Genomic DNA, 26,386 nt, shown 5'->3' with positions numbered 1-26,386 from the left:
GTCCTTCATGATTCTATCTCTGTTTTCAACTAATATAGTCAGGGCCTGACTTAGATATTGGCGGACGGGTTACTCTGTCACAACACTGAAATCCTTTTTGAAATCTAAATCCCATAGGACATAATGGGTTTAGGTTTCAGTGGACGGGATATCCGTCACCATTGTGACAGAGTGACCTGTCCACCAATATCTAAATCAGGCCCTTAGTCTCTATTCTGCATTACCTTTTGGCATGAAGTTACTAATCTCTTCTAAGTAGTCCTACAATTTTTATTGCTTTTTTATACGAGTTCACATGTTACTAGTAATCCTATATATTGCTTCAGTTTCAGATTTCTATGCTGAAGCTTTATTTTTTTAGATCTTTATGCTAGATACCACCTGTGATAAACACTACTAAAACTACTTTCATTGTTGCTTTATTTTATGTTATCTGTTGGTGAAATCCTAATACAAAATAGTCAATTAAAAATAAAGGTAATGTACAAAATAACATACTGGAGAAGTTGACCTCTTTCAGGACACCATCCCTGGGCCTCAAGTCCATGTCACTTTCTAGGTACAGGGTAATTGAAAGAGAAATATATGTCCCTACTTTCAGCTAGTGTATCTCTCTGCTCCATTGGCCCTAGGTGTGGGAAGTTTGGTACTTATAAGCTGATCAGGCAAAGGATCTGCTCCCTATTTCTTAATAAGAAGAAACCCAGTGGAGTAGCAGAGGTTGGATGGGGCAATGGAGAGGGATATAAGTATCTGTCAGAGGTTGAAAATCACAGAATGTGTCCCGGTCTGAAAAATGTAGTGTATGATAATGCCTAGTTGTGTGTAGGCTATATGGCAAGGCAAACTGGTTCTCCATCCAGAGAGGAGTAATTGGAAAGAGGTGCCCTGACTATCCTAGAACCTCATTGGATTGGAACATTGTGAATACATACGGGCAAGGTAGTGTCGAACAGCTAATACTTGGACATGGGGCAACTCTCTAAAGACCATGAGGGCAGGACATGTGGTAATTTGTCATCTATCTTAAGAAATATGTTCTGTATGTGGCTTGGTGTAGGGGAAAGGAAAATAAACTGGTGGAAGATCTGGAAGTTATAATTAGCTACATGGGAAGAGGGAGTATTGATTGGTCTTGACAGTCTGGATGTTTGAGGGTATTGTGTTGAAATGAGCTCCGAAGACTAAGCTGGAGGAGGCCTGGCCAGGAAGTTTTAACATTAACAGGCTTATCTAGCCCCAGAAAAGAAGGTTGGGACTCAGAAGGGCCAGAAGGCAGACAGGGAGAATATCCAAAGACAGGCAGATGGTCAGAACATGTAGTGGGTTGGTAACAGTCACTAGGGAGTATGACTGGACAATAATTCCCTCATTACAAGAGGGTAAGAAAAAATCACTGTTATTTCCCTCCCTCAGGATTACTCTAACAGGCAGCCTAGTAATTCTGGGAGGGTGGAAATAAGGGGGATTACAAGGTTATGGGGAATAACATGCTAGAATCAGACACACAGTCCTGATACCTGCATGTTTTTTCCTGGTATTTCACTTTGATGCTTCACTTGCTTACAGTAGGAGAAATCTCTCTAGGAAGCGCCACGGAGCTGCCATATTCATAAGACCTATAATTCGGATGCATTAGTAACTTCAGTTACTGGCTTTATCATGTCACTCATACAATTCCCTTGCCTTGACTCCAAATGTTGATGAGGAGGGTGAGGAAAATCCCCTTACCTTCTTACTAGCCCCAAAAGCTCCAGTTCAGCCTTATGTTTGATTGATGACCAATACTCCGTTCCCATTCTCCAGATGTCTTCAGCCCTAATCTCATTGATGGCAGATCTACTAAAATTTTGTGCCAGGCTTATATCACAAACGTGATGCAAATTAGTAAAAAAGGTTTATTTGGAATTTACTATCCCCAGAAACATTTGTTTTGCACAGAATAATTGCCTAAAAGTAATGCAAAGCAGCGCTATGCGTTAGTTTGTGTCGGGAGGAGTTCCAAGAGTGGTAAATGTGCCTTTCCATGGAACTATCCACAAATTTTTGTTGCAAAGCCCTATCTACTAACAATAGTAGACAGGGTTTTGCACCAACAAATAGCACCTCTTTGAGTTTGTGTTAACATGGAGTAATGCTTTTATTTCAACAAACTTTTCTGACTTTTTATGTGTGCTACATCCAAAGTAGAAAAAGTTTAAAAGTTTGACTAGGCACAGTATTTTATACTGAAGGATACTCTTCACTTATAAAACCTATGATATACATCACTATGGTGCAAAAGTGTGTGAATGATGCCAGGCATCCTTATTTTGCACTAGTGCTAGGAAGAGAACAGGATAGTGCCAAATCTTGGTAGATAAGGCACTTTCCTTCTCGCTCTCTCTCATGCAACTTTGGTCACTGCGCTGCGTGACATCATTGTATATCCCACCTTAAATGTTAGTGCAAGCAGGCAATGACCTTTCTCACAGAATACACAATTATGGGCCTAATTATGGGTGTGGCAGTCTTGCGCCCGCAAACTCACAGTGATGGTTAGACCGCCACACTCCTAGCGATCCAACCGCCTGATTACAACCCTGGTGGTCACACCTCCAGGATCAGGGATCCCGACGGGTTGGTGGCAGTCAAATTCATGGTCAGCCAGGGGCAGCGCTGAGTTAAGCACCCCCAGGCTGAATATGACTTCCCTTTCTGCCAGCCTTTTCATGGTGGGGTACCCGCCATGAGAGGGCTGGTGGAAAGACAGTGCCGGAGGCCTTAGGGAGCCTTGGGGGCCCCAGTCTGCCCATGATCATGAAATGCGCACTATCTGCTATGTCAGACAGTGCTCATTCTGAGGGTGTTGGGGGCACTCTCTGTGCGATGGCATTGGCTCCCTGGGGAGCCGAGGCCAATGGCACTGCACTGTTTCCACCGGGCTGACTGGCAGAACCCTTCTAATATAGAGGTTCCCGTGTGTCAGCCGGGTGAAAACATTATAATTGGGCCAGTGGGGGAGACCTCCGGCTCCTCTGTGGGCTCCTCCCCACGGGTCTTGCGGCCGACAGTCAGCCCGCCAAACTCGTAATTAGGCCCTATATTTTTAAGACCTTCAATTGCAAACCCTGCATTTTCAGTATTTTCAACTGTAGCATAATGTGCATACTTGAAATTATTTCAAAATGTTGGCATTCCTGTTCAAGCACCAGACCTGCTTCAAGTCCAACTGTTGTGAACACAATTTCAAATTCGTAACTAGAGACAGTTATTGCCTAGTTACGTGTTGGCATTTGATTTCAAACTTTTAAGTCTGAAATAAATAAAAATCGCCAAATTATTTATTTTTACAGGACAACTGCACATTATCTTCATCCTATTAATTTCCCCAGGATGTTTGACTAAGGTGCTCTAGCTAAATCAGAGTAATGTATTTATCATCCATGTTACTGTATTTCTGCTACAGTGATCCGACACACTAACAGCTCGGTGCAGAAGTACCACCCGAACTTTTGGATTGACGGACAGTACCTCTGCTGTGCTCAGACATCGAAGAATGCCCCAGGGTGCCAGCTCCTGATGAGCAGCAACGGAAGTAGGTCTCATTTCACACATTTACTTTGCATCTCAAATATTCATCTCGTTCCCTACAACTTGATATCTTTGAAAACCTCCCTACTTCTCTTTTACATTTTTTCCTGCGCCTCCTTTCTTCTGCCTCACTACCTTTCATCTTGTCTTACACACCTCTACTTTGCATTCGTTTTTCATGTATATCAACCGTCTCTCTTCATTACCCTACTTGTTTTTTTTATCCTCTCATTATATATTATATATATTCTTGTGGAAACTATGCCAGTGTAATTGTTGGTTCCATAACGTGCCTATGCACGATGCCTTCATTACTTCCTTACAACCCAGGACACCATACATTATTTCGACTGTAATCCAAACTATGTTTAATTGCTTTTTCATATATTTTCTTCAAAGACCAATTCTTCTTTTCACATAGACGTAGAGCCAGTGATAGAAGTGTAAAAAGAAAAGTATGGGAACTCTGATCCTGAGTATGGTGGGGGCGGGGTCAGTGATGTGTGTGTGGGGAGGGCGGACTCAGAGACAGACTCAAAGGAACAAAATATTCTGTAATTATTTTGTTGGCCTTCCACCTACAGGTAAGTGCACACAAAATATAATGCGCTCATCATAAATGAAAAATCTACGCAATTAAAATATATCTGTGGGAAATGTTTTTTTTTGTTTGGAAAGCTTGGTTGGTTAATGCAATCACTTCAGATGTCTGTGGGCATAACTAGGAGGAATGATTTAAATCCTGGTCGGTGCACTGGGGAACTAGTGACTTCTATTTATAACGCTGAGAGACCCAAGTCTCTGTCAAAAAGCACTGTCACTTTGTACGTAATTAGTAACATTTGCAATGCAATGGGTCTCGCGTTTTCTCGAGTTAGCTCTATTAGCTGTGTAAATTCCTAACTGGACTTTTCTTGCAACATAAATTGAAAATGAAAAGTAAAAACAGTTGACTTGAACAAGCCAATTTAAAATGTCACGACATCAATGAGCGTGAGCACAAAGGAGACACACAAAAGGTAAAAGAAGTTTGCTCACAGTCAAACGTATCGGCAAACGTGCAAGTATCCATGTAGCAAGGTCGATGGCCAAGGTGGTAACAAAACCATCCCAAGGAGGGACAAACGTAAAGCATTTACCAATGATGATGAAGGATTTTTGAAAGGCAAGCCCAGGAACGAGTGATAGTGATGGGCGTGGTTAAAAGCCCACAGATAGATTACAACACGTCAGAGCTCTTGCACGCTCAACCTAAAAACTAGTACACACAGTTTAGGGCAGGTTGCAAACCGCATAGCCTGTAAAAAAAACATGTCAAATCCTTGTGCTAAAATTTTTACAGTACTTGTAAAAGTTATGTTTTTAGTTTTTATGCTTGCTGTACCTAGTACAAACCCTTTTATAGGTTTCTGTTAAAATGACAAATTACAGATTCTACCACTTAAAGTGTATGCTAGTTTCCAAGCAGCCTTTAAACTTGCTGATTAAACAATTGTACACATTTACATTTCTTTCAGGTAGCAGGGACCTTGGAGAGAAGGCTTGTTTCTTCTTAACGTCTCTCACTTCACAGTAGAAGGGATCTTATTTCTCCCCTTCCAATCTTCGGGAACCCATCCATTCAGAAACCTCTGTGTTTTAAAAAAGTATGGAAACTGTTTTCATCTAATTCATAAAGCTTGGGAACGTCGTTCTCCTGCCCACCTTGACCTCCGCTTGGGATCTAATCCCTCATTTATAAGGGGCCCTCGGTGTTCCATTTCTAATCCTCAGTAAATCCTACTAGATGGCCCTTGTATTAGTAACTTTGGGTGGGGTGTGATGTTACCAGGCATAATAACCAAAAGCGTAACGCAGGCCCCTGCAGCCCCTTTGAAACATAGGGGCCCTCAGCCCTTCAAGGGCCTCCAACCTATCCGGGCACCCCATTTAGAAGAAAGCCAATGACTATTTGTGAGATTTAAGAGACTCAGGGGCCCCTCTTCACATACTGCAGTGGGGTCCTTTATTTTGTGTTACGCCACTGATACTGACAGGGACTTGGTAATAAGATTTTAGTATTCATTTGTAGTTCTGCGCCACATGAGGCCCAGAAACTAACAACTGACACTGTACTAGGTAATTGGGTCTGGTTTAGGGTTTAGAGTGCAAAATGAGTCAGAACAAGGTTTAATGGTTTTTGCAAAGACATAGAGGTAAATTGGGCTTTTAAATTAATGTAGCATGAGATACGTTTTTGTGCATTCTACTGAAAAAATGACTCGTTCTACTGATGCTTACTTGGAACTTTTAAAAGATAACGTGGAAGATAGCTAACCTCATCAAAGAGGCAATAAATAAGAAAGCTAAAAATAAGTCACTCTGAGACATCTTTAGGTCTTTGTGTTTTTCTTTCTCTTGAGACCTGACGAGTCTAAAGTGAACGGTCACTGTAGCAGTTGGTAAGTTCCCTATCAATACCTCCTCTTTTGCAGGTCTCACCAACAGACAGCTGCAGCTGTGTGCCTGAGCCCTCGTGTTACCCACGCAGTGCAACCCACATACATACATACATACATACAGACGTAACGAGAGTAGGCTTTTGGTCAACTCCCTGAAGCCATTGGCTGTTGGCCCGTTTTGAGTTGTGAATGGTTGAGCTAGCTGTTCTTAAAGCCATTACATTTCGTGGAACTTTACATGGGTCTTTAAATAGTCACAAATATACCCTCCCTACTGCTGTCCCCAAACCTCCATCACTGCTCCTGTGTCCTCCACTACACCCCTTTTGGACAGTGCAGGATTTGGGCTCCTCTGTCTTTTGCCTTCACCCAGTACTGTGTGCCAGCACCGGTGCAGCTTTGATTTTGCCAATGCTTGTTGAATTATATTACAAGCATCAGTAAAATCAAACCATTCCTAAATGGCAGCCATGTGTATTGCACCAATCTTGTAGTTTTTTGTGTTCATTCGAATTTCTATTACAACATAGACACATTTAAATACTACCAGGAACACTTAGCAGGATGCCACATTATTAAAGTTTAATGCAGTAGAGCCTGATGTAACACACAACTTTTATATGAGATTAAGGACACCTCACATGAGCGTCATTCGGTTCAGCAATGCCCGCATTATTACCGAACATCGTTGGTACTGGCGTCAGGAGAACGTTCGCTTTAATACCATCATTCTTCCATTTAGTTTGGCAAAGTGAAGGTTGCCTAATCCTATAATGGCTGCTGAGTTGGATGTAGAATCCATCCCACATATGCATCCGAAAGTGAGTTCAGAAGTTGCTCAGCGTAGATCAGGCACATCGTTCACTTTGACAGTTAGTAGTGTCAAGTTGTGGGTAGGCTCAGTATAACTGCACAGTTGTCTACTGGAGTGTGGTTGGTAGGCTCTGCTCTTCTCGTCATGCTCCTTCTGTGCTTTGGTGCATCTAAGGCATTTAAGCCCTTCTCTTCCCAAAGCCTCCATACCTGCTGTAGTATTCTTCTCTATATACTGGCCAGTCTGACCCCTGATCTCTGGCAGTTGCTACCTCTACACTAGTGAGAAGCCTAGCAATGGCGATGCTGTGTTTGGTAGGGGTGGCTGGTTGTTGGCTGAGGCAGTGGTGCTGGTGGGCCAGTTCAGTTTGAAGGCAGGCTGTGACAAGCACACATTCCCCCGCAGGAGCAACCTGAAGATGAGGAGGTGCTGGTTGGGTGCCTATCTGACTGTCAGGCACCACCAGCATCCCCTCTACCTATGCTTCTCCAGGCCCAATGGAACATGAAGACCTGAACAGAGTTGCTGATCCTGATATTCTGTCCGAAATGTTCCGAGCCATCCTGGAGGTGGATGGTGACGCTACCTTCCCCATGCACTATGGCCAGTGCCGTCCAAAAGTCCTCGGTATCCATGTCTTCGGCTTTCACCTCAGTATTTCCAGTACCATGCCTGCCTTCACTTCTCCATGTCCCATACTGTCATAGGCTATTCCCTGACCAAGTCCTTCCTGTTTCACCTGACCTACACCTCCCTCTTTGGTGTCTCCTGGTTCATGCTATCCATCTTTGGTAACCTTCAACTTATGTTTCCCTTAATTGTGCCAAAATCTACCAAACCTCCTTCTTTGTTCTCTCCCTTCCCAAGTCTCCTACATGTGGTTCACCCTCAGAGGCTTCCCTCCTTAGTGCCCCGCTTCTAAGGGCCACTTCCAAAGTGCTCACCCACTTCCTAGGCCTCCTTCCTTGGAGTCTCCCACTTTCCAGGCATGACTTTTCTTCTATGTTTTTAAACTTCAATACAAGATGTCTCACTGTAGGCAAGGCCATTCACAGCAGCATATGAAAAAACCTTAGGCAAAGCCAGGTGAGACCTATTGGGTTTGCCAATGCATGTTTGCATTGGTTCCATCTATACATTCTCTACTTTTTATTTTTACTGTGTTTGTGGTAATCTTTTTTGCAAAGGTCAAATGATCAAATTATGAAGAACTTGAATATGGATCTTTTGTAGTTTTGAAGATGATTTCAAAAGTCCTAAAACTAATCTCTTGGTCATTATGGAAATACAATGTTTCATGTCATTTGTTCTTTGCCTAGCTTTGCATGGAAAATTTGAACTAAGATACTCCTGTGATTGAAGTGATACGCTTTTAGATTCCACACAAAATACAGCCCAAAATGTAGGTGTTTTATACTCGCTGGCAAAAGTATAGACCCCATGTCAACTTACCACTTATTTGTTGTTAGCAGATTCCAAACCTCTTGATCACGAGTAGATATCCACAAGAATGCACAATGAGGATACGTTTCATATTTTCATTAAAGTCTTCATCGTACCCTAGGGGTTAAAATGTGTACTGATGTAACTATAAAATTGAACAAGCTAGTGACAATGAAAACGATTTATAAATATTATATTAAAAGGAATTGCAACATTGTAACTGTGGTTTAAAATTCAGAATGTTCTAGCATGAAATGAAGAAGTCTATCTCTATCCTTCAACCCCTCCCTTCTTGCCTCTACCTAAGCTCTCTTAGCACCAGAGAGCCTGTGTGAGTTTCTAAGATGGTGTAAACATTTTAACTATTAGTTGGGCATGATGAAAAGTCTGCACAAGTAATAGGTCCACAATTATCTTCTTTCTGGGGACTAAGTACTCCATTATAGCACTTGACTCTCTCATTAGAGGGAAGAAGAGCAGTCTATGGCCTTCTCAGGGGAAGTGGTGTGGACTTTTTGTTTTTTCCTTTTGTAAAAGGAAAAGTATATTTATTACACCTAAACTACTAAATACTAACTACTATACATTAATTTACACACATATAGCTAAGGTAAATGGAAAATCCCTTGGATGACATTCTGAAATCACATTTGGCTCCAAATGGGTTACGACCCTCCAAAAATCACAATATACCCCACCTATACCAGAGAGAGTATCCCAAAATGGGGGGTATCTTTTCAAATAAAATAGGTCTATTGGCTTTGCCTAGAAGTCACCACATCAATATATAAGACAAACAATTGACTTTACCAAGGAAACACCACGCCAATAAATAAGGCACGCGTATTGGCTTTATTAAGGAGTAACCGTATGTACAAGGCAAGGCTATTGACTCTGTCGACGAGTAAACACATGTTAGCATTAAAAATTAAATTTAAGTTGATTACATGCTTGAGGTCCTCAAAAAGATGGGGTGTGGCCGCAGTTCCTGTAATGAATTGGCCTGCCATACAGTGACACTATTGCTAAAGGTAATTCAGGTGGGATACTGTCAAGTAGTTTGAAAGTGGAGGAAGGAACAAGGCAGGGGTGCCCTTTCCCACCCCTGCTCTTCACAATTGCGATGGAATCTTTAGCGATCCAGTTGTACAGCGCGATGCAACCCTGGGCAATACAGGCAGGTGGTGTGGCCCATGTGTTATCCCTAAGTTGTAGTATACTTGCCCCAGCCCTAGGAATCAGTCTCACATTTGCTATGAGAGTTAGAGGAGTTTACAAGAAATTCAGACCCATGTGAAAGTAGGCAAAAGTTTTCACTGTTCCCTTTAGCAGGCTTTAGGGACGTTGCACAGCAAGGTCTACCTGATCTGGGCTTTATATGGGAGCAAACCAAGTTAAGCAATTTGGCAATATGGGTGTTGTTAGACTTTTCATCCTTGGTGTGGTCTCCCTTAACTTCTTGCCTCTGTATCCCAGGTTGTTGATGTGTGCTGGACTCTGTTTTTGCTGTTTTTGTTACTCTGGGCACTTTACCACTGCTAACCAGTGCTAAAGTGCAAGTGCTCCTATACTAAATGTGTATGTAATTGGTTCAACCATGATTGGCATATTTGATTTACTGTAAGTCCCTAGTACAGTGCATTAGAGGTGCCCAGGGCCTGTAACTCAAATGCTACTAGTGTGCCTGAAGCACTCTTTGTGCCACCCACATGTGTAGCTTTGTAAACATGGCTCTGACCTGCCACTGCAGGGTGTGTGTGCAGTTTTAAACTGTAAATTCCACTTGGCAAGTGTACCCACCCACCTTCCCTTTTCTTACATGTAAGGCACTCCTAAGGTAGGCCCTAGGTAGCCCCAAGGGCAGGGTGCGGTGTATGGTTAATGTAGGATATAGTAATATGTTTTATATGTCCTGACAGTGAAATACTGCTAAATTCGTTTTTCACTGTTGCAAGGCCTGTCCCTCTCATAGGTTAACATGGGGCGACCTTTAAATATGATTAAAGTGTAGATTCCCTTTGGGAGCGGATAGACATGTGGAGTTTGGGGTCTCTGAGCTCACAATTTAAAAATACATATTTTAGTAAAGTTGATTTTAAGATTGTGTGTTGGAAAATGCCACTTTTAGAAAGTGAGCATTTTCTTGCTTAAACCATTTCTGTGACTCTGCCTGTTTGTGGATTCCCTGTCTGGGTCAATTTGACAGTTGGGCTGGTTGCACCTCACACTAGACAGCGACGCAAAGGGAGCTGGGGTATAGTCTGAATTTCCTGATGAGCCACCTGTGCTAGGAACGAGGGGAGGAGTGGTCACTCACACCTCGAAGGGCTGTGCCTGCCCTCACACAATGCAGTCTCCAAACCCCTGTTGAGTGTCTGAGGCCTAGCCTGGGCAAGGCAGGATTTCACAATCAAGAGAGACTTTGCTTTGAAGTAAGCCTACTTCAAAGGAGAACATGGGTATAAGAAGGAAACCCAAAACCACAGACCTTAGAACACTTCTGGAAACCAAGAGGAACCTCTGCCTGGAGAAGAGCTAAAGAGCTGAGGAAGAGGAGCTGCCCTGCCTGTGATTGTGCTTTGTGGAGCTGCTTCTGCCTGTGCTAGAGGACAAAGACTGGCCTTTGTGTTGCCTTCTTTCTTGTGAAGATCTCCAAGGGCTTGATTTAGAGCTTGCCTCCTGTTGTTTGAAGTCTCAGGGACAGCAAAGACTTCTCTCTGCCAGCACCTAGAGTCTCTGGAGAGACTCCTACTCTGCCAAGTGGTGCCTATCCAGTTTCTGGGACCCTGAAAGGAGAAGCTGACAGCCCAAGAGTGAGAAATCCACGCACAGAATGCCGTGAGGGGAAAAGATTGATGCAACTCTGATCTGCTGCTGAAAAATTGACGCACTGCCAGCTTCACAGCTAAAAATCGACGCTCGGCTGCAACACGACCCGAAGATCGATGCCCTAGGGCTGGAGAAATTTCACACAGCATCGCTGACAGAGGCTGGTGAGATCGCAACCCGCGCTGCATGGTTTTCGGATCATCGTGTGGCTGGATTTCCGACGCAAACACTGCTGGGCGTGTAAAAATGACGCAAGGCCTGCCCGGACCCGAGAGTGCTGACCTGATCGACGCATCGCTCTCCTGTAGAGAGAAGAAATGACACAGACTGACCCGACTAAAGGAGAAACAACGCAAGGTCTCTCTCGTGAGTGATATTGAAGCATCACAAGCCCTTTTTGACACACACTCGCCCATGCAGGGTTATTTTTGACACACCCAAGGTACATTTTCACACTAACAATGTTAGTGTGTGTTTAAAATTACATGAAGACTCTTTTTGCATTTTTTGTGATAACTTGACTTGTGTATTGTGGATTTTTGTTGTTTTGGTCTTGTATTGTTTAGATACATATTCTCTATTTTTCTAAACCTCTGTTGTGTCATTTTGTAGTGTTTTCATTAAGTTACTCTGTGTGTTGGTACAAATACTTTACACCTAGCACTCTGATGTTAAGCCTCCTGCTCTGCCAAGCTACCAAGGGGGTAAGCAGAGGTTATCTGAGGGTGATTCTCCTTTACCCTGACTAGAGTGTGGGTCCTGCCTTGGACAGGGGGTAACCTGACTGCCAACCAAAGACCCCATTTCGAACAGGTGTCACATACTGTGGCACTGCACTATGAATTACGACCTGGGCAGAGCATTAAGGGGATTGGAATCATATGTGAGGATTTGGATCTCCCTTCCTCCCTATGTCATGAGCAAAGTGGGCCTGGCAAAAAAGATATTGCTGTCTTGTTGCCTGTACCAGCTACCAAATTCTATGTAGCCTGACTGTAAGCCAGTTTTCTGGGAGATGGGTAAATTATCGATTCAGCTAGTCTGGTGAGAAAAAGGAAGAGAGTACACCTAAAAGTCCTGAAATTAGACAAACTACAGGGAGGACTGGGTTTACCAGACTTGGAACCTTACTTTATGGAAGCACAGCTGCAACACGCGGCAAGGTAGTGTGCGGAGGGCCCAAACTCGGAAACTGGTCTGTTGCACTCCCTGCAGTCCCCACTGTACATTGCAAATATGTTGGTGGTGCCCTTGCCCCTCTATGGACCACCACAAAGAAAAGAAATTTGTGAATAGGCCCCTCGAAGAACAAAATGGGGCACTCCAACTGGGAATAAGTGAACAAACAATGGGTCTCCCAGTGTAATTTTTGTGTGCGGCTTTGTGCTGTGCATCTCTTTTGTGTTTCTGGTTTTCCACCTGGTTTCGTGGTCCAGTTCACCCAGGGCACCCACAGACACCTACATCTTTGTAGTAGTGCTAGGAGCACATTCTCACACTGCCCAGCTCCTTCCCTGCCCTCTGATACTGTGCTTTCCCGGTCCATGCAGGTGAGAGAATGCTGCAGGTTGCAGTCAAGGGTACCCATCTTCCACCCCAGACAACAGGGTCTGGGTATGTGGTCCCAGGCCCCTTTTGAACTGCTCTACCCCACCTCTCAGCCCTGCTTTGTCCTTGGGTATGGAGATCCCTGGGACTCCATTAATTGTGTTGAATCCTGAGGGATGGGGAACCTGGACCAAAGGTGAGTCTGAGAAGGGGGCCCAATGCACACTCCCTGAAAGTTGTTCCTTGGGTTGACTTATGGACACTGGCCTACCACAGGGTTTATCTTGCAAATACAGTGGAGCATCAGGCGCTCACTTTCTCTTGGCTTACTAGCTGGGCAGAACCCATTTACAACAGGTGGCATCTCACTCACATACCTCATTCAACAACAGACGTGTTGTTCTGTGTGAAGAAGGTCAATATCTATCACTTCACCGTAGCTATGGCATCACAGCAAGATGGTAAGGCCAGGCTAGCTCTGAGATGCTAGACTGTGACCTTCGAATGTTTACTGCTTCTGATTGCTCAATTGGTTCCTGGGAAGTAAGATTTCCTCTTTGCCTTCTACTTGTCTATACCCAGCTTAAATAGACTTCTCTATTGTTTTGAAAAGGGCAGGCTGCACATCCATTGATGTCAAATGCTAGAATTAATGTATGGACCTTTGTGAACCTTCACTTAAACCAATACAGCATTATAAAACATGTCAGTACAACTATAAATTGTGACTAAACTATCAGATTATAGTAAAACAAATGTTATATGATATAAATGTGTAAATAATGCTAACTTCAACATACATTTCTAAACGAAAAATTTGCACTCAAATAATGAATATATAAAATAGGTGAAATGCAGTGGGAGCAGAAAATGCAAGGATTATCACAATATCCCTTTCACTGGATGAGGTGTGATCAGACCTTTCTTGTCATTAACAGGGCTTTTTCAACCAAGCTCCAGAGGCAGAGACTAACACCAGAAAATTGCTGTAAAAGAGGAAGATTCAGGAGCAACCTATAGCTCAGTTCACCTGTGCCAATATTTAATAAGAGTTCATGCGAAGCAGCGCAGGAAGCAATGATAGTGTAATGCGTTGCATGAACTGGAAGGAGCAGAACTGGTTCTTATCTACAACAAAATGGTGGAGATCTGTTCTCTTCCTGTGCTGGTGCACTTTATGCTAGCTAGAGCCAACATAGGCACCCTTGCGCCAATGTGCAAGTGTGTCTGGGTTGTGGTCAAGATACTAACACAAAAACTATTCTTTGAGGCATTTTCCTCTTGCAAAGAGGGAAAACAAAGAAAAATTAAGATATTTCCCCTTATTACACAGGCGTCAGGAACGTGTACCATTTTGGTACAAACCCAACTCTATGGGGGTGATTCTAAGTCCAGCGGCGTAGTGGGAAGGTGTGACGGGTGCAGTGGCACCCGTCGCGTATTTCAGTGTCTGCAAAGCAGACACTGAAATACAAAGTGGGGCCCTCTTACGGGGGCCCGCGGCACCCCCTACGGCCATCCTGTTCCTGGCGGGAGACCCGCCAGGAACAGGATGGCGGTAGGGGGTGTCAGAATCCCCATGGCGGCGGAGCGCGCTCCGCCGCCATGGAGGATTCTGTAGGGCAGCGGAAAACCGGCGGGAGACCGCCGGTTTTCCTAGTCTGACCGCGGCCGAACCGCCGCGGTCAGAATGCCCTGCGGGGCACCGCCGGTCTGTCGGCGGTGCTCCCGCCGACCCTGGCCCCGGCGGTCTGAGACCGCCGGGGTCAGAATGACCCCCTATATCTGTTTGTAACTATGCACGGGAACTCCCAGGCATTAGCCATGGAAAACCTACCTGATGCAAAGTAACACAAGGCATTACTATGTGCTGCATTGCGTTACTTTGTCTTACAAAGACATGCAAATCGACAACTGCATGGCTTTGTAAATACCAAAAATGATTTTGTGCTAGGGTTGCATCAAAAAAGTGATGAAACCCCGTCGAAAAATCTTAAATCTGGGTCCAAGAGTGAATGTCTCCTGGAAGTCTTTCATAATTTTAAGCAACAAAGGCAACACTAACCTCAGAAGCCCAAAGTGAGACTAGACCAGTTGGCCAGACCTGAGGAGCTATAAATTCCTGCTGGGTTTTATTAAACTGGAAAGAGCCCTTCCCCCAAGGGTGGCACCCTGAAACCTTGTACCAGAGCATTCTATGACCACTAGCGTCAGGTTAGCTGACTTCCATTATGACAAGAACTGATAAAAAGTGTCCTTTGATAAAAGATGACAGACAGCCAGGGCTCACTGCTTAATCAGACAGGAAGCCCAGTTTAGTCAACACGATGAACATCAGGGTGTCAGCTGAACTGATCCATCAGAGTTATATTTACGTAGTTCTGTCACTGTGTCAGATAAATGGAACATATGTAGAGGCGAGATGTGGTCCTATGTAAGAAATGAGAATACTTCCCCTTAAAAGGCCACACATTAGAGTCTCAGTTTACTGACACTGATATTTAATCAGATTCTGACGCTACTAAAGTTATGTAATGGTAAATTATTTGACTGTGCATTAACGCAGAGCTTCTTCTTGCTGAGCTGTAAACATAGCACACCTAAGGCTTTAAGAGAGGTAAAAGAGTTAGCAATTAGTTGTTAAAAGCAAAGTTTTGATCACATTTCCAACTATGGCTCAGTTGGATTCTGCATCAAGAGCTCCTGGGAGTGAATTGTTTGATTAGGCTGAGTGATGGCAAAGCCCTGCTTTTCATAAGTGGCTCTACGTGCTTGTGCAACAATCACCAGAAACTGCTCTACAGAGTGTTAGCAATGGGGTATGACTATGATCTATGGATCCAAGCACATACTGCTTTGAAGGAGGCTGTGGATCAAATGGGTAACTAGTAATGAGGCTTTGGTGCTGGCCTAATCCTATCACGCCTCAGTGGACTGTGAACAGGTTACACTGGTTGAGTGGAACGTCAAAAGTCATCTCCACAGTGGTTTAAGGCTCTTTTGGGTCTGAATCCTCGTGCCATGCTGCCGAAAGCCAGAGGTTTTAGAGAGTGGTGTCTTTCAGTGGCACAGAGTAGATAGACAAGGCCAGGGTTGATCGTGATTCTAATATTATCTGAACTGCTCTCCCGAAAGATTAAGCCTTGTCTCATATGGTCTCAAAAGTACATTTTCTTGACGTTTTTTATTCAGGAGTTGTAGCCTGTTACCAGAGTAGTTAAAGTGGTCCTCCTTCTTATATCATAATTTATGCATCAGTGCCTCTCTGCACTGCTCATTTGGTTTCAGAGATCTGAACTCATCCGGGAACCAGTGATTATGTCTGGGTGTGTTCCCAAAATTGAATTGAATTTCTGTGTCTGCACATGCCTGCATTTATCTAATGTGCATGAGACTGCGTTGTCTAAATTGTTAAATAAACAATCACGGACTGCTTCTTTTACCATTGTTTCAAGGTCAGATAGAGCTTTTGCCCAAGCCAGTAGTCCCGTAAAATGTGCGTGTGTTTTTTTATCGAAATGAAGAGCGGTATAAAAAGGGATACGTAAGAGTTCAGTCTGTAATGTCGATGGCTGGTGACGTAATTGGCCATCCGACACTTTCTAACAGCCGGGGTGATTCCCGGATGTCAGAGGGAAATGTTACCTCTGTTCTGTGTGTGTATGGTTTGCCCCGAGGTCTCTGACCCGGGCCATAAATAAAGGAGGGGCGTGGTCGGCCAGGACAGGGAGCGGCGCGGCTGTTTGCAAGCAACACGCCGGACCGCGGATGCGAGTACCTGGGCGCGACCCAACCACGCGGCCGGCAGTTAAACACAGTTGGTGTTCACGTGTTCATTTTATTCAGTGCTGCAAAGCCGCAATATCGAGCTCGGTCCCTGACCGCCCGATACTATATTGGCAACGGAGGAGGCGGCTCCACGCCACCAAGATTGCCCCGCTGCAGCCGCCAATCATGCGGTGCTCGTACGGCGGGTGCGATCTGTGTACAAACTCCAACAAGATCAAAGCGGCAGCCGCCTACAACGCGGTGCTCGTGCCGCTTTGGAAGAACTAGCCGGATATTAGACCCCCTGGGCATTACTGAGCATTTTTGAACGCCAGTATAAGATCCTGCACCTCCTGAACCACAGGATCCTGAATACAAGGCCAGCCCTCTAACAGCTGATGCCCGCCCCTCACGGAAGAATGCACCTGGAACAACAGTAAGTACTGTGACACCCCTACACTCGGTGCCGGTAGTACAGATCCACCAGCCACACTTGGCAACACTGCCATTACCTAAGAGACACGCCTGCCTGCCACCGGAACATCACCCCAGTCTGACCAGCCCTCATGTCCGCCATACCTCTGGTAGAGCCGTTCATAGTCGAGGTGGCCCCCTCTGCCCAAGCCCCTAGATGGAAGGAATGGGTGGAAAGAGTATCCTCTTCTTCGAGGCCACTAAGGTAGCGAATGACCATAAGTGCGCCATGCTTATCCACATAGGAGGGAGAGACATATATAAAATATCTAAAAGTCTTGTGGAAGACGCCCCAAAAACACACACGACACTCATAGCTGCGTTAAACAGGCATTTCGAGCCCATAGTCAACACCGACTATGAGAGATTCATATTCAGGCAGGCCAGGCAACAAGCAGAAGAGTCATTGGATGCATTCTACATGAGGCTGAGAGAGTTAGCCAGCACCTGTCGGTTCAACGATGAAACAGAAGAAGTGAGAGGACAACTCATCCAGGGGTGTGCCTCCTTAAAACTCAGAGAGCGCATCTTAGAAGAGTCTGAAAAGCCTCTACCGGACATCCCGCAAATGGGGCGCACGAAAGAGCTGTCACGAGCCCGCGCATCTCACATGGAGGCAGCCCTACAGCGCACCATAAAAGAAGAGACGGCCAACACGGTCACGGGACCGATGAGCAAAATCAAACAACGGCTGAACAGGGTTCAAGCGAAGCAATGCGGATATTGTGGGGGAGTCCCACACAAACCATCGGAATGCCCAGCGAGAGGCAGAATATGCTCCAGCTGTGGGAAGATAAATCACTTCGCAAAAGTCTGCAGATCCAAAATGTCATCCATGAACTGCTGGCTGACCTGCCTGGAACCCTCAATGTCAGCGATGATATCCTTGTCCATGCACCCACCATTGCAGAACATCACTCTCGCCTCCAGAACGTCCTACAGCGAATCCAAGAGTCTGGGCTCACCCTGCACCGTCGGAAGTGTGAGTTCCTCAAGGACAGGATACAATTCTTTGGCTACACCTTCTGGGCAAGTGGCGTTGCCCCAGATCCGGCCAAGGTGAATTACATCAAGAGTGCCACCCCTCCGACAAGCACCACGGAAGTACGGAGCTTCCTCGGAATGGTCAACTACTGCAGCCGTTTTATTAAAGATCTGTCCAGCCTCACTCTTCCACTTCGGAGGTTGACAAAGGCCTCTGAACCATGGAAGTGGGAATCTGCGGAGCAGGCGACGTTTGAAGCTATCAAAGATGCACTATCCATCAAAACCACTTTAAAGTACTTTGACCCAAAAAGGAGCATGAAGATTGCCGTTGATGCCGGACCAAAAGGGTTAGGTGCCGTGTTTCTACAAGAACAAGCAGAGGGAATGTGGGCCCCAGTCACCTACGCTAGCAGGTCACTCACCGAAACTGAGCAGAGGTACTCTCAGATAGAAAAGGAGGCCATTTCAGTGCACTGGGGCTGTAAACACTATCACATCTATGTCTACGGCCGCCCATTCATCGTGACCACAGACCACAAGCCTTTGTTCCCTCTTTTCAACGGCACAGCCTCAAAACTGCCGCCGAGGATTGAAAAGTGGATGTTACAACTGCAGGACTATCACTGCCAACTGGAGTACCGCCCGGGGTCAGAGAACCCCGCAGACTACCTGTCGAGACGTCCACGAGAAGCGTCGGACACAGATGTTGATGAGGCAGGAGAGACTGAAGAGTATGTTAGATACGTCACAGACCGGTCCAGACCACTGCCTATGTCAGAAGAGGAAATAGTCCAAGCCACGAGGAATGATGAGTGCCTGCAAAAAGGTCCTGGTAACTGTGAGGAACAATCAATGGCATGCCTTGAAAAAACGACTACCGCTATTGACCTGAGTCCCAGTGCATCATAAGCAGTCTGTACAATGTCAGAGATGAGCTCACAACTGATACCGAAGGGTGCCTACTAAGAGGGAACCGGCTGGTTCTCCCATCATTCCTGGCCACCCGAACCATCGAGCTAGCGCACAATGGTCACCAAGGCATGGTCAAGACGAAAGGGCGCCTGCAATCAAAGGTCTGGTTTCCCCTCATGGACGAACAAGTGGAAACCCTGGTGAGATCATGTGTGTGGTGTCAGGTAATCGGTGAACCAAGCAAGCCTGTCCCCATAGAGACTGAGTCCTCCCCAGCTGGGCCATGGAAGTCCGCCAGCCTTGACTTCGGGAGACTACCGGATGGCCGTCACACCATTGTTCTCATCAACGATTTATCCAAGTACCTCGAGGTGGAAATCCTACCGGCCCTCACGGCGGACGTGGTGATAGCTGGCCTGGAGAAAGCCATGGCCACTCATGGTTTGATATCTGAAATAACGACTGACAATGGGCCACCTTTCCAAAGCCAAGAGTTAGCGGAGTACCTAAGAGTCACTGGCACTCATCATCGATGGATCACACCAAGGTGGCCACAGGCCAATGGCGAAGTCGAGAGGTTCATGCGGACGCTGAACAAAGTAATTCGCATCGCTGTTGCAGGCGGTCAGGCAGTTGAGTATGCCATATTCTCATTTCTGCGCAATTATCGACAGACGCCGCACTGCACTACAAATAGGGCACCCAGTCACATTGCATTTGGGAGGGCATCAGTGGATACCATTCCTCATCACTCGTTGTGGAATCCTCCCATCTTGAGTCATGACCAAGCTCAAGAGAAGCGGCGTGTGGCCAATCAACATGCCAGCCAGAGCAGGAATGCGGCTCCGTCAGACCTCACCGTCGGGGACCAGGTATTGCTGAAGCACGTTTTGCCAGGAAGTAAGTTCCGTACGCTTTTTGACACTGCCCCCCGGATGATCATTCGGCGAAAGGGGTCTGCTGTTGTCGCTCAGCGTGGGAGTGAGACGATTACCCAAAATATATCTTTATTCAAGAGGTTCCACCGGTCAGGCGGGAGTCTCTTGAAAGGGTTTCGCAGCAATGATGATGACGACTCATCATCTCCACCGTTTGAGGATGACAATCCCAACTCATCACCCGTTGGTCGACCGGACGGTCCATCAGACCAGACGCCACCTGAGCTGCCAAGCACCCCGTCCGATGCGGGTTCTACCCAGAACCGGTCAGGGGTTACCAAATACAATTTGCGTAATAACCCCTGCCCCTCCACGAGTTTGCGTGATCACCTGTGTGAGGGGTGATTTTTCGTTGTTACTCTATGTATGTTTTCTGGTTTATAAATTTTTGGAGGAATGAAGTGTCGATGGCTGGTGACGTAACCAGCCATTCAACACTTTCTAACAGCCGGGGTGATTCCTGGATGTCAGAGGGAAATGTTACCTCTGTTCTGTGTGTGTATGGTTTGCCTCGAGGTCTCTGACCCGGGGCCATAAATAAAGGAGGGACGTGGTAGGGCAGGACAGGGAGCGGCGAGGCTGTGTGCAAGCAACACGCCGGACCGCGGATGCGAGTACCTGGGCCCGACCCGACCACTCGGCCGGCAGTTAAACACAGTTGGTGTCCGCGTGTTCATTTTATTCAGCGCTGCAAAGCCGCAATACCGGGATCAGTCCCGGACCGCCCGATACTACACAGTCTACATGAATGGTATGGGCACACTCACTTGGATTATATTATTGATCGCAAAACTATCACAGTCTACCAGATATTCGGCTTTGTAGGTAGGTTTAGGGCTTTGCGTTAGGGGTGCAGGAGATCAATCTACTGCCCAGGGTGACAGTCCAAAACTCTAGGGCATCCTGAGTACATTGAAGGAACATTTTCAGAGACAATGAATATCGCACTTTATGCTAAAATTCAACAGAACGTTTCACCAAGCAAGTCCTGATTCCATTAGCACTATCTCTTCATCAATTAGACAGCCTATGTGCATACCTATGTTTAAGCAAACATTAAATAAAGATGGATTATTTTCCCTCTTATAGCCATGCCTGTTGGGAAACTACTACACCTGATGGTAATCACCCCCACCAGCAGACAGGAGCAAATCATAATATACTGGACCCTTCCACCACTGGCCCATGAAGTTCTTCTTTCCTTCATCTCTTACTGTACTCTTTTCTCTGCTTCTCTGGGAACCTGGCTATTGTGCATCTTAAGCACGTTGTAGTCAGTTTAAATAATGTGGTGCTTTATAGTAAACACTACTAACCATTCTTCCCATGGAGTACAATAAACATTTTCTTTTGTATCTTCCTTTTCTCTTTGACATTCGAAAGGTATAAAACCAGCGAGATCACATCGAAAATCCAAAAAACCTCTTCCTCCGACTCCAATAGAAGACAAGGTATCTGTTTTTGGAGACCTTCTTGTTAAATGTGACACAAATGTACTCCAACAGGTAACCTAACAGATGAGAAGTGACCTGTTAGGACTTGTCCCATCTTTAAAGTCTTTAACATCTCTCTGTTGTTACCTTTGAGGTAAAGGTGAATAGGCGTCCGCCTCCAGAGCTTCCCCAACCAGAAGAACTGAAGAAGGTGGTGGCGCTGTATGATTACACCCCCATGAACGCCAATGACCTCCCACTGCAGAAGGGTGAGGAGTATCTCATTCTTGAAGAGGGCAACCAATCATGGTGGAGAGCGCGTGACAAAAATGGGTGAGAATCAGTACTTACACTTTATATTCTATTTACAAATGCACTCGTTTTCATGAATAATGACAATTTTAAAGTATAGATATTTTGAAAGTATTTATTAGGCAATTGTATACAAGACAGTAAAACATTTCAACGTTTCAATAAAAAAACACATTTTCTATTATGGTCTGTATTGTGAAAAAACTTGGAAAGGCTTGAATCTCCTCTTCCTAACTATTGCACCGACTTAGGTAAGGGTGAACCTCTTTCCTACTGGGTTTTTAAAATGTAAAAACAGAGTACAAGGGATGATTGCATCAGAAACCAGATCACTTGGTGGGGTACAATTAAGACACCTGCGAGGAAGCAAAATAATGTATGTCAGGGCATGAAGAGGATGAGACCGGGGGCAGATTAGGAACGAGTGACTGTAGTCATCTACCTGGTGTTTCTGCAGAGAGAGGATGGAGTTAGTGTCTAAGTAATGGAAGTTTCTGAGCTGGTAAAATGAGTGTTGTCTCAGAAGAAACTCGGCCAAATGCTAATGCGGAGCTGCTCACTGATCCTTAAGGAATGAAATCACCCAGCTCTATCAGGGCCCCCAAAACAGGGGTTGTCTCTCTGATGGGATTGGGTAATCCACTGTGTTGAAGACAAATTTATTCAGACATTTTGAGGTCATTCAATCACAAGTTAAATCACAGAATTTGGGTAAAGTGCTAAAGACCCAGTTTGAGGGCATTCAAGCGCCTTAGCAAAAATACTTAAAAAACTGACAGATGGCGATTACCGATATGCACTAGTGCATGCAACAAATCAGCAGAATAAATTGTGAAGCAGTTTATAGCTATTAAACATAAAGAGATTTTCACTTTAATCTGAAAACTAGGTAGGTGTTAGTCAAATTAATACGATAGGTTGGTGCAAAACCTTTGGCATTCACAAAAAAACCTTCTCCTGCAGATGAATCTCACTTGAATTTTGTAACCACTAGAAGAACTTTGCCCTGAGAACCAAGTTTCTGCAGTTGATGTAAATGAAACTTCTTCAAAGAGAGCCAGATGTTTCCATAAAAAACCTAATGAATCTGAGACAGAGCCTCTAAGGCACTTAAAGGCATGACTAAAAGATAGCTTAAGTTAATAAATCCTTGTGCCAGGTGCATGTGATGATTAGTTATGGGCACCATTGAGATGCCTAATTCTGGAGCACTTGTACGTCATGTAGAGTACGTACTGAGACGTCTGCATAATAAGGCACCTTCCCACAATCAAGCTTGACTCCAACAATAGCTTGTGCTACCACCACCATCTTCCTGGGTTTAGAACAGAATGTAAAGAAACAAATTCAGTTAAAGTGATAGATTAAGGAGCCCATAAAGCATTCATCACAGCAGCGAAGGATAGTAGAGGGGTTAAATACACTGCCTTTTGTCTCATTTTTTAAAATTGTAGGCCATTCAAGCAGGGGGCGGTAAGGCAGGGTGAAGAGTTATTCTTATGTTTACAAGGCATAGTATAGAGTATAAACTCAGTATAAGCATTCTTAAAACCTAATCAATTTGATTACAACTATGCTTGAAGTTAAGACTTTATGAGGCTCATATCAAAGGTGAAATCACCTGAGAGTGCAAGGACCACCTAAGTTTCAGAGTTCTAGATTGTGACCACAGTCCCAGTCAGACTAGTGCTCATCATGACTAAATATCACATATACGTAGATACATGAGGAAGCTATTAAGTATCAATTTCTTGTGTTCCTCCACATTTTCTAAAATTAAACTCTGTATTAAAAATAACAGAAAGACAGCTGATTTTTGTGATTTGTCACCATGATGAATGCCATGGTGACAACTAGACTGATCCATCACAATGCTATTTACTTAGGAAATATTTGTAGAGAGAAAGTGGTTCCAGGTACGGATTCAGAATACTTCCTGTTACGTGTCCATACATTACAGACACTGATATTTATCCAGGTTCAGACTCCACTAAAGTTATGTAATGGTGTGTTATGTAATTGTATTTGTTATGTGCACTAATGCATAGCTTTTGATACTGAGTTGTAAACAAAACAGACCCCTGGCGTCAAGAGAGTTAAAAGAGGAATTAATTAGTTCTTAAAAGCCAAGGTTGATCAAATTCCCAACTGTGGCTCAGTTAGATTCTACACAAAGGGATCCTGGGAATGTCTCTCTTATTCAGTGGGAATCGCTGTAATATCCAGGCTGTTGGCCTATTGACATCATCAAGGCATCAGAAACCATTCTATCCATGGTGTGCCTCGCTCTCCAACTATTAGGTCCCCAGCCCATCAATCTTTCTTTTTCTGGGTACCTATTATTTTTCTGTGAGTTTGAGTAGAGGCTGACAAACAAAAAAAAGCTTTTAAGCACATTATGGCCCTCATTCTGACCTTGGCGGGCGGCGGAGGCCGCCCGCCAAAGTCCCGCCGTCAGGTTACCGTTCCGCGGTCGAAAGACCGCGGCGGTAATTCTGACTTTCCCGCTGGGCTGGCGGGCGGTCTCCTTCAGACCGCCAGCCAGCCCAGCGGGAAAGAGGCTTCCACGATGAAGCCGGCTCGGAATCGAGCCGGCGGAGTGGAAGCTGTGCGACGGGTGCAGTTGCACCCGTCGCGTATTTCACTGTCTGCGCAGCAGACAGTGAAATACATTTAGGGGCCCTCTTACGGGGGCCCCTGCAATGCCCATGCCAGTGGCATGGGCACTGCAGGGGCCCCCAGGGGCCCCGCGACCCCCCCTACCGCCATCCGGATCTCGGCGGTCCGACCGCCGGGATCTGGATGGCGGTAGGGGGGGTCGGAATCCCCGCGGCGGTGCAGCAAGCTGCGCCGCCGCGGAGGATTCAATGGGGCCGCGGTACACTGGCGGGACCCCGCCAGTGGTGCCGGTCCGACCGCGGCTTTACCGCCGCGGTCGGAATCCCCATTGGAGCACCGCCGGCTTGTCGGCGGTGCTCCCGCGGTCCTCCGCCCTGGCGGTCAAAGACCGCCAGGGTCAGAATGAGGGCCTATATGTGCTTCTTCAATATAATTATTAAAAATGGTGAAATATCACACGGTTTCCTATCCAGAGAGGACCTGTGGTGGAATATCTGTTTTGCAGTGGAGAAGGCAAATTCCACATGAAGGAGTGGATTGGATCTTGAAGAAGCTTCACTCCAGAAAAGGCCTCAATTCTTAATGACTCACAAAATGTTTACCTTGCTTTTTACGAGTACTTCCATGCACCCTAATATATTGCCACATATTAGGCAAAGTTCACACCACAAACATGTGCTCTGTATTGTGAGTTACTGAAGAGGCTGAGAGCTGAAGGGCAGAGAGCTAACCACTGGAACTACATCATATTTAAGAACTTTTTCATTTGCCAACAAATGTTTCTAAAATCGGGGTGGGGGAGCTGCAACTGTATGAATGTAATAATTATATATGTAGTTATCACAGATTACATCATAAAATCTTTTGGATGGTAGAAAAGTATTGTTATTTCATTCTGGTTCTCCTGTACTTGTTTTTTTACCTTAGTGTTACAGGTTAAAACAAGCTTCTCCTTACATCACTACTTACCTGAAAATGCAGTTTATAAAAGGCTATTAAAATCAAATAAGGGCCTAATATAATGATGAGTTCTACGAGGTAGAAGTTGAAGGAGATAAGTTTAATCAGAACTCCGATGCTGAGCAACTGCACCTCAGTCAAGATAACAGCAACTGATAATTTTAAACAATATATTCCAAACAGGAATTAAATGCCATCATTATCAGAACAATGGTACTGAGCGCAAGCTTAGTTATGCTTCTAATCTAAAGTAAGTATTCACAAAATAACACATCTTTCCCCTGCAAATGATTACAAAATCCTACTTAAGATAAATGACAAAAATTATACCTTCTAAATTAACTAAGGACAGAATTTATGTAGTAATAAAATCACTCAGTTGTGGAGGCCTTACAATATTATGTCCAAATTTACTCTTATCTATACCCACACCACAAATATTGCAATGATCACCAGAAGGCAAACTTGAATCAACCACACCACCATCCTCACTCATCTGAACAGTGTCTTTATCCATCAACCACAACATCATGTTACTTCCCAATCCCACTGCTTTCCTTCGTAGTGGATTAGGTCCACTCTTGCAAACTGTCAGCCTACTGATATACTACAAGCTATTGTCACTTATTTTGGCAGCACTGAACTTCTAAAGGATCCAAAAATATGTAATCTCCCTTGCAAACCTTGACTTTTTTTTTAACCCAACACAATTACCTTTCTTCAAAACATGGTCCTTGACAACCTTCTACTCATCATACACCCATTAGTACTTTAACTGTGCTTTCAAAATAGTCTTTTCCCAACATCAGGAGACCACCCAACCATTTTACTTCTTATCATCCACCTCCGATTATCTTTAGTAAAAGGTGTCCTCACATGCATAATAAAAATTTGTGTTATATCCCGGTAAAGAGAGAGTGATGCGATAGGACCAAACTATCTCCTTCACCTCTCCTTTCCAATTAAATGAAGTATTTTTAGCATACTGTAATGTTCATTTTTTAACTGTTAAATGTCTCAATTTCACCATTAATTACATAATGATATACTGAATTGTGCCTTTGTGACATATAGGGCCTCATTCTGAGGCTGGCGGGCGGCGGTAGCCGCCCGCCTGGCGGGAACCGCCAAATGGCCGCTCCGCGGTCGAAAGACCGCTGAGGCCATTCTGGTTTTCCCGCTGGACTGGCGGGCGACCGCCAGAAGGCCGCCCGCCAGCCCAGCGGGAAACCCCTTCCCACGAGGAAGCCGGCTCCGAATGGAGCCGGCGGAGTGGGAAGGTGCGACGGGTGCAGTTGCACCCGTCGCGAATTTCAGTGTCTGCACAGCAGACAC

General features: G+C 45.1%; 1 protein-coding gene and 1 long non-coding RNA gene across 3 annotated transcripts in view; one reads left to right on the top strand and one right to left on the bottom strand.

Moving 5' to 3' along the window:
- BTK (Bruton tyrosine kinase) overlaps positions 1-26,386 on the top strand; it is a 448,809-nt gene that overhangs the window by 209,363 nt on the left and 213,060 nt on the right. For both annotated transcript variants that reach the window (XM_069213457.1, XM_069213465.1), the window contains exons 6-8: positions 3,449-3,577; positions 21,111-21,178; positions 21,315-21,493. In XM_069213457.1, coding sequence (XP_069069558.1) covers positions 3,449-3,577; positions 21,111-21,178; positions 21,315-21,493 — 376 coding nt within the window. The remainder of the gene's footprint in view (positions 1-3,448; positions 3,578-21,110; positions 21,179-21,314; positions 21,494-26,386) is intronic.
- Positions 1-26,386, bottom strand: part of LOC138265611 (uncharacterized) — a 110,398-nt gene that overhangs the window by 11,147 nt on the left and 72,865 nt on the right. Inside the window, exon 4 of the long non-coding RNA XR_011199389.1 lies at positions 8,281-8,388. This is a non-coding gene — a long non-coding RNA (uncharacterized lncRNA). The remainder of the gene's footprint in view (positions 1-8,280; positions 8,389-26,386) is intronic.

This window comes from Pleurodeles waltl, chromosome 2_1, assembly GCF_031143425.1.
Source record: "Pleurodeles waltl isolate 20211129_DDA chromosome 2_1, aPleWal1.hap1.20221129, whole genome shotgun sequence".
Lineage (NCBI taxonomy): Eukaryota > Metazoa > Chordata > Amphibia > Caudata > Salamandridae > Pleurodeles > Pleurodeles waltl.
The sequence above is the reverse complement of the archived record's forward strand: the minus strand, read 5'-3'. Positions and strand labels throughout refer to the sequence as shown.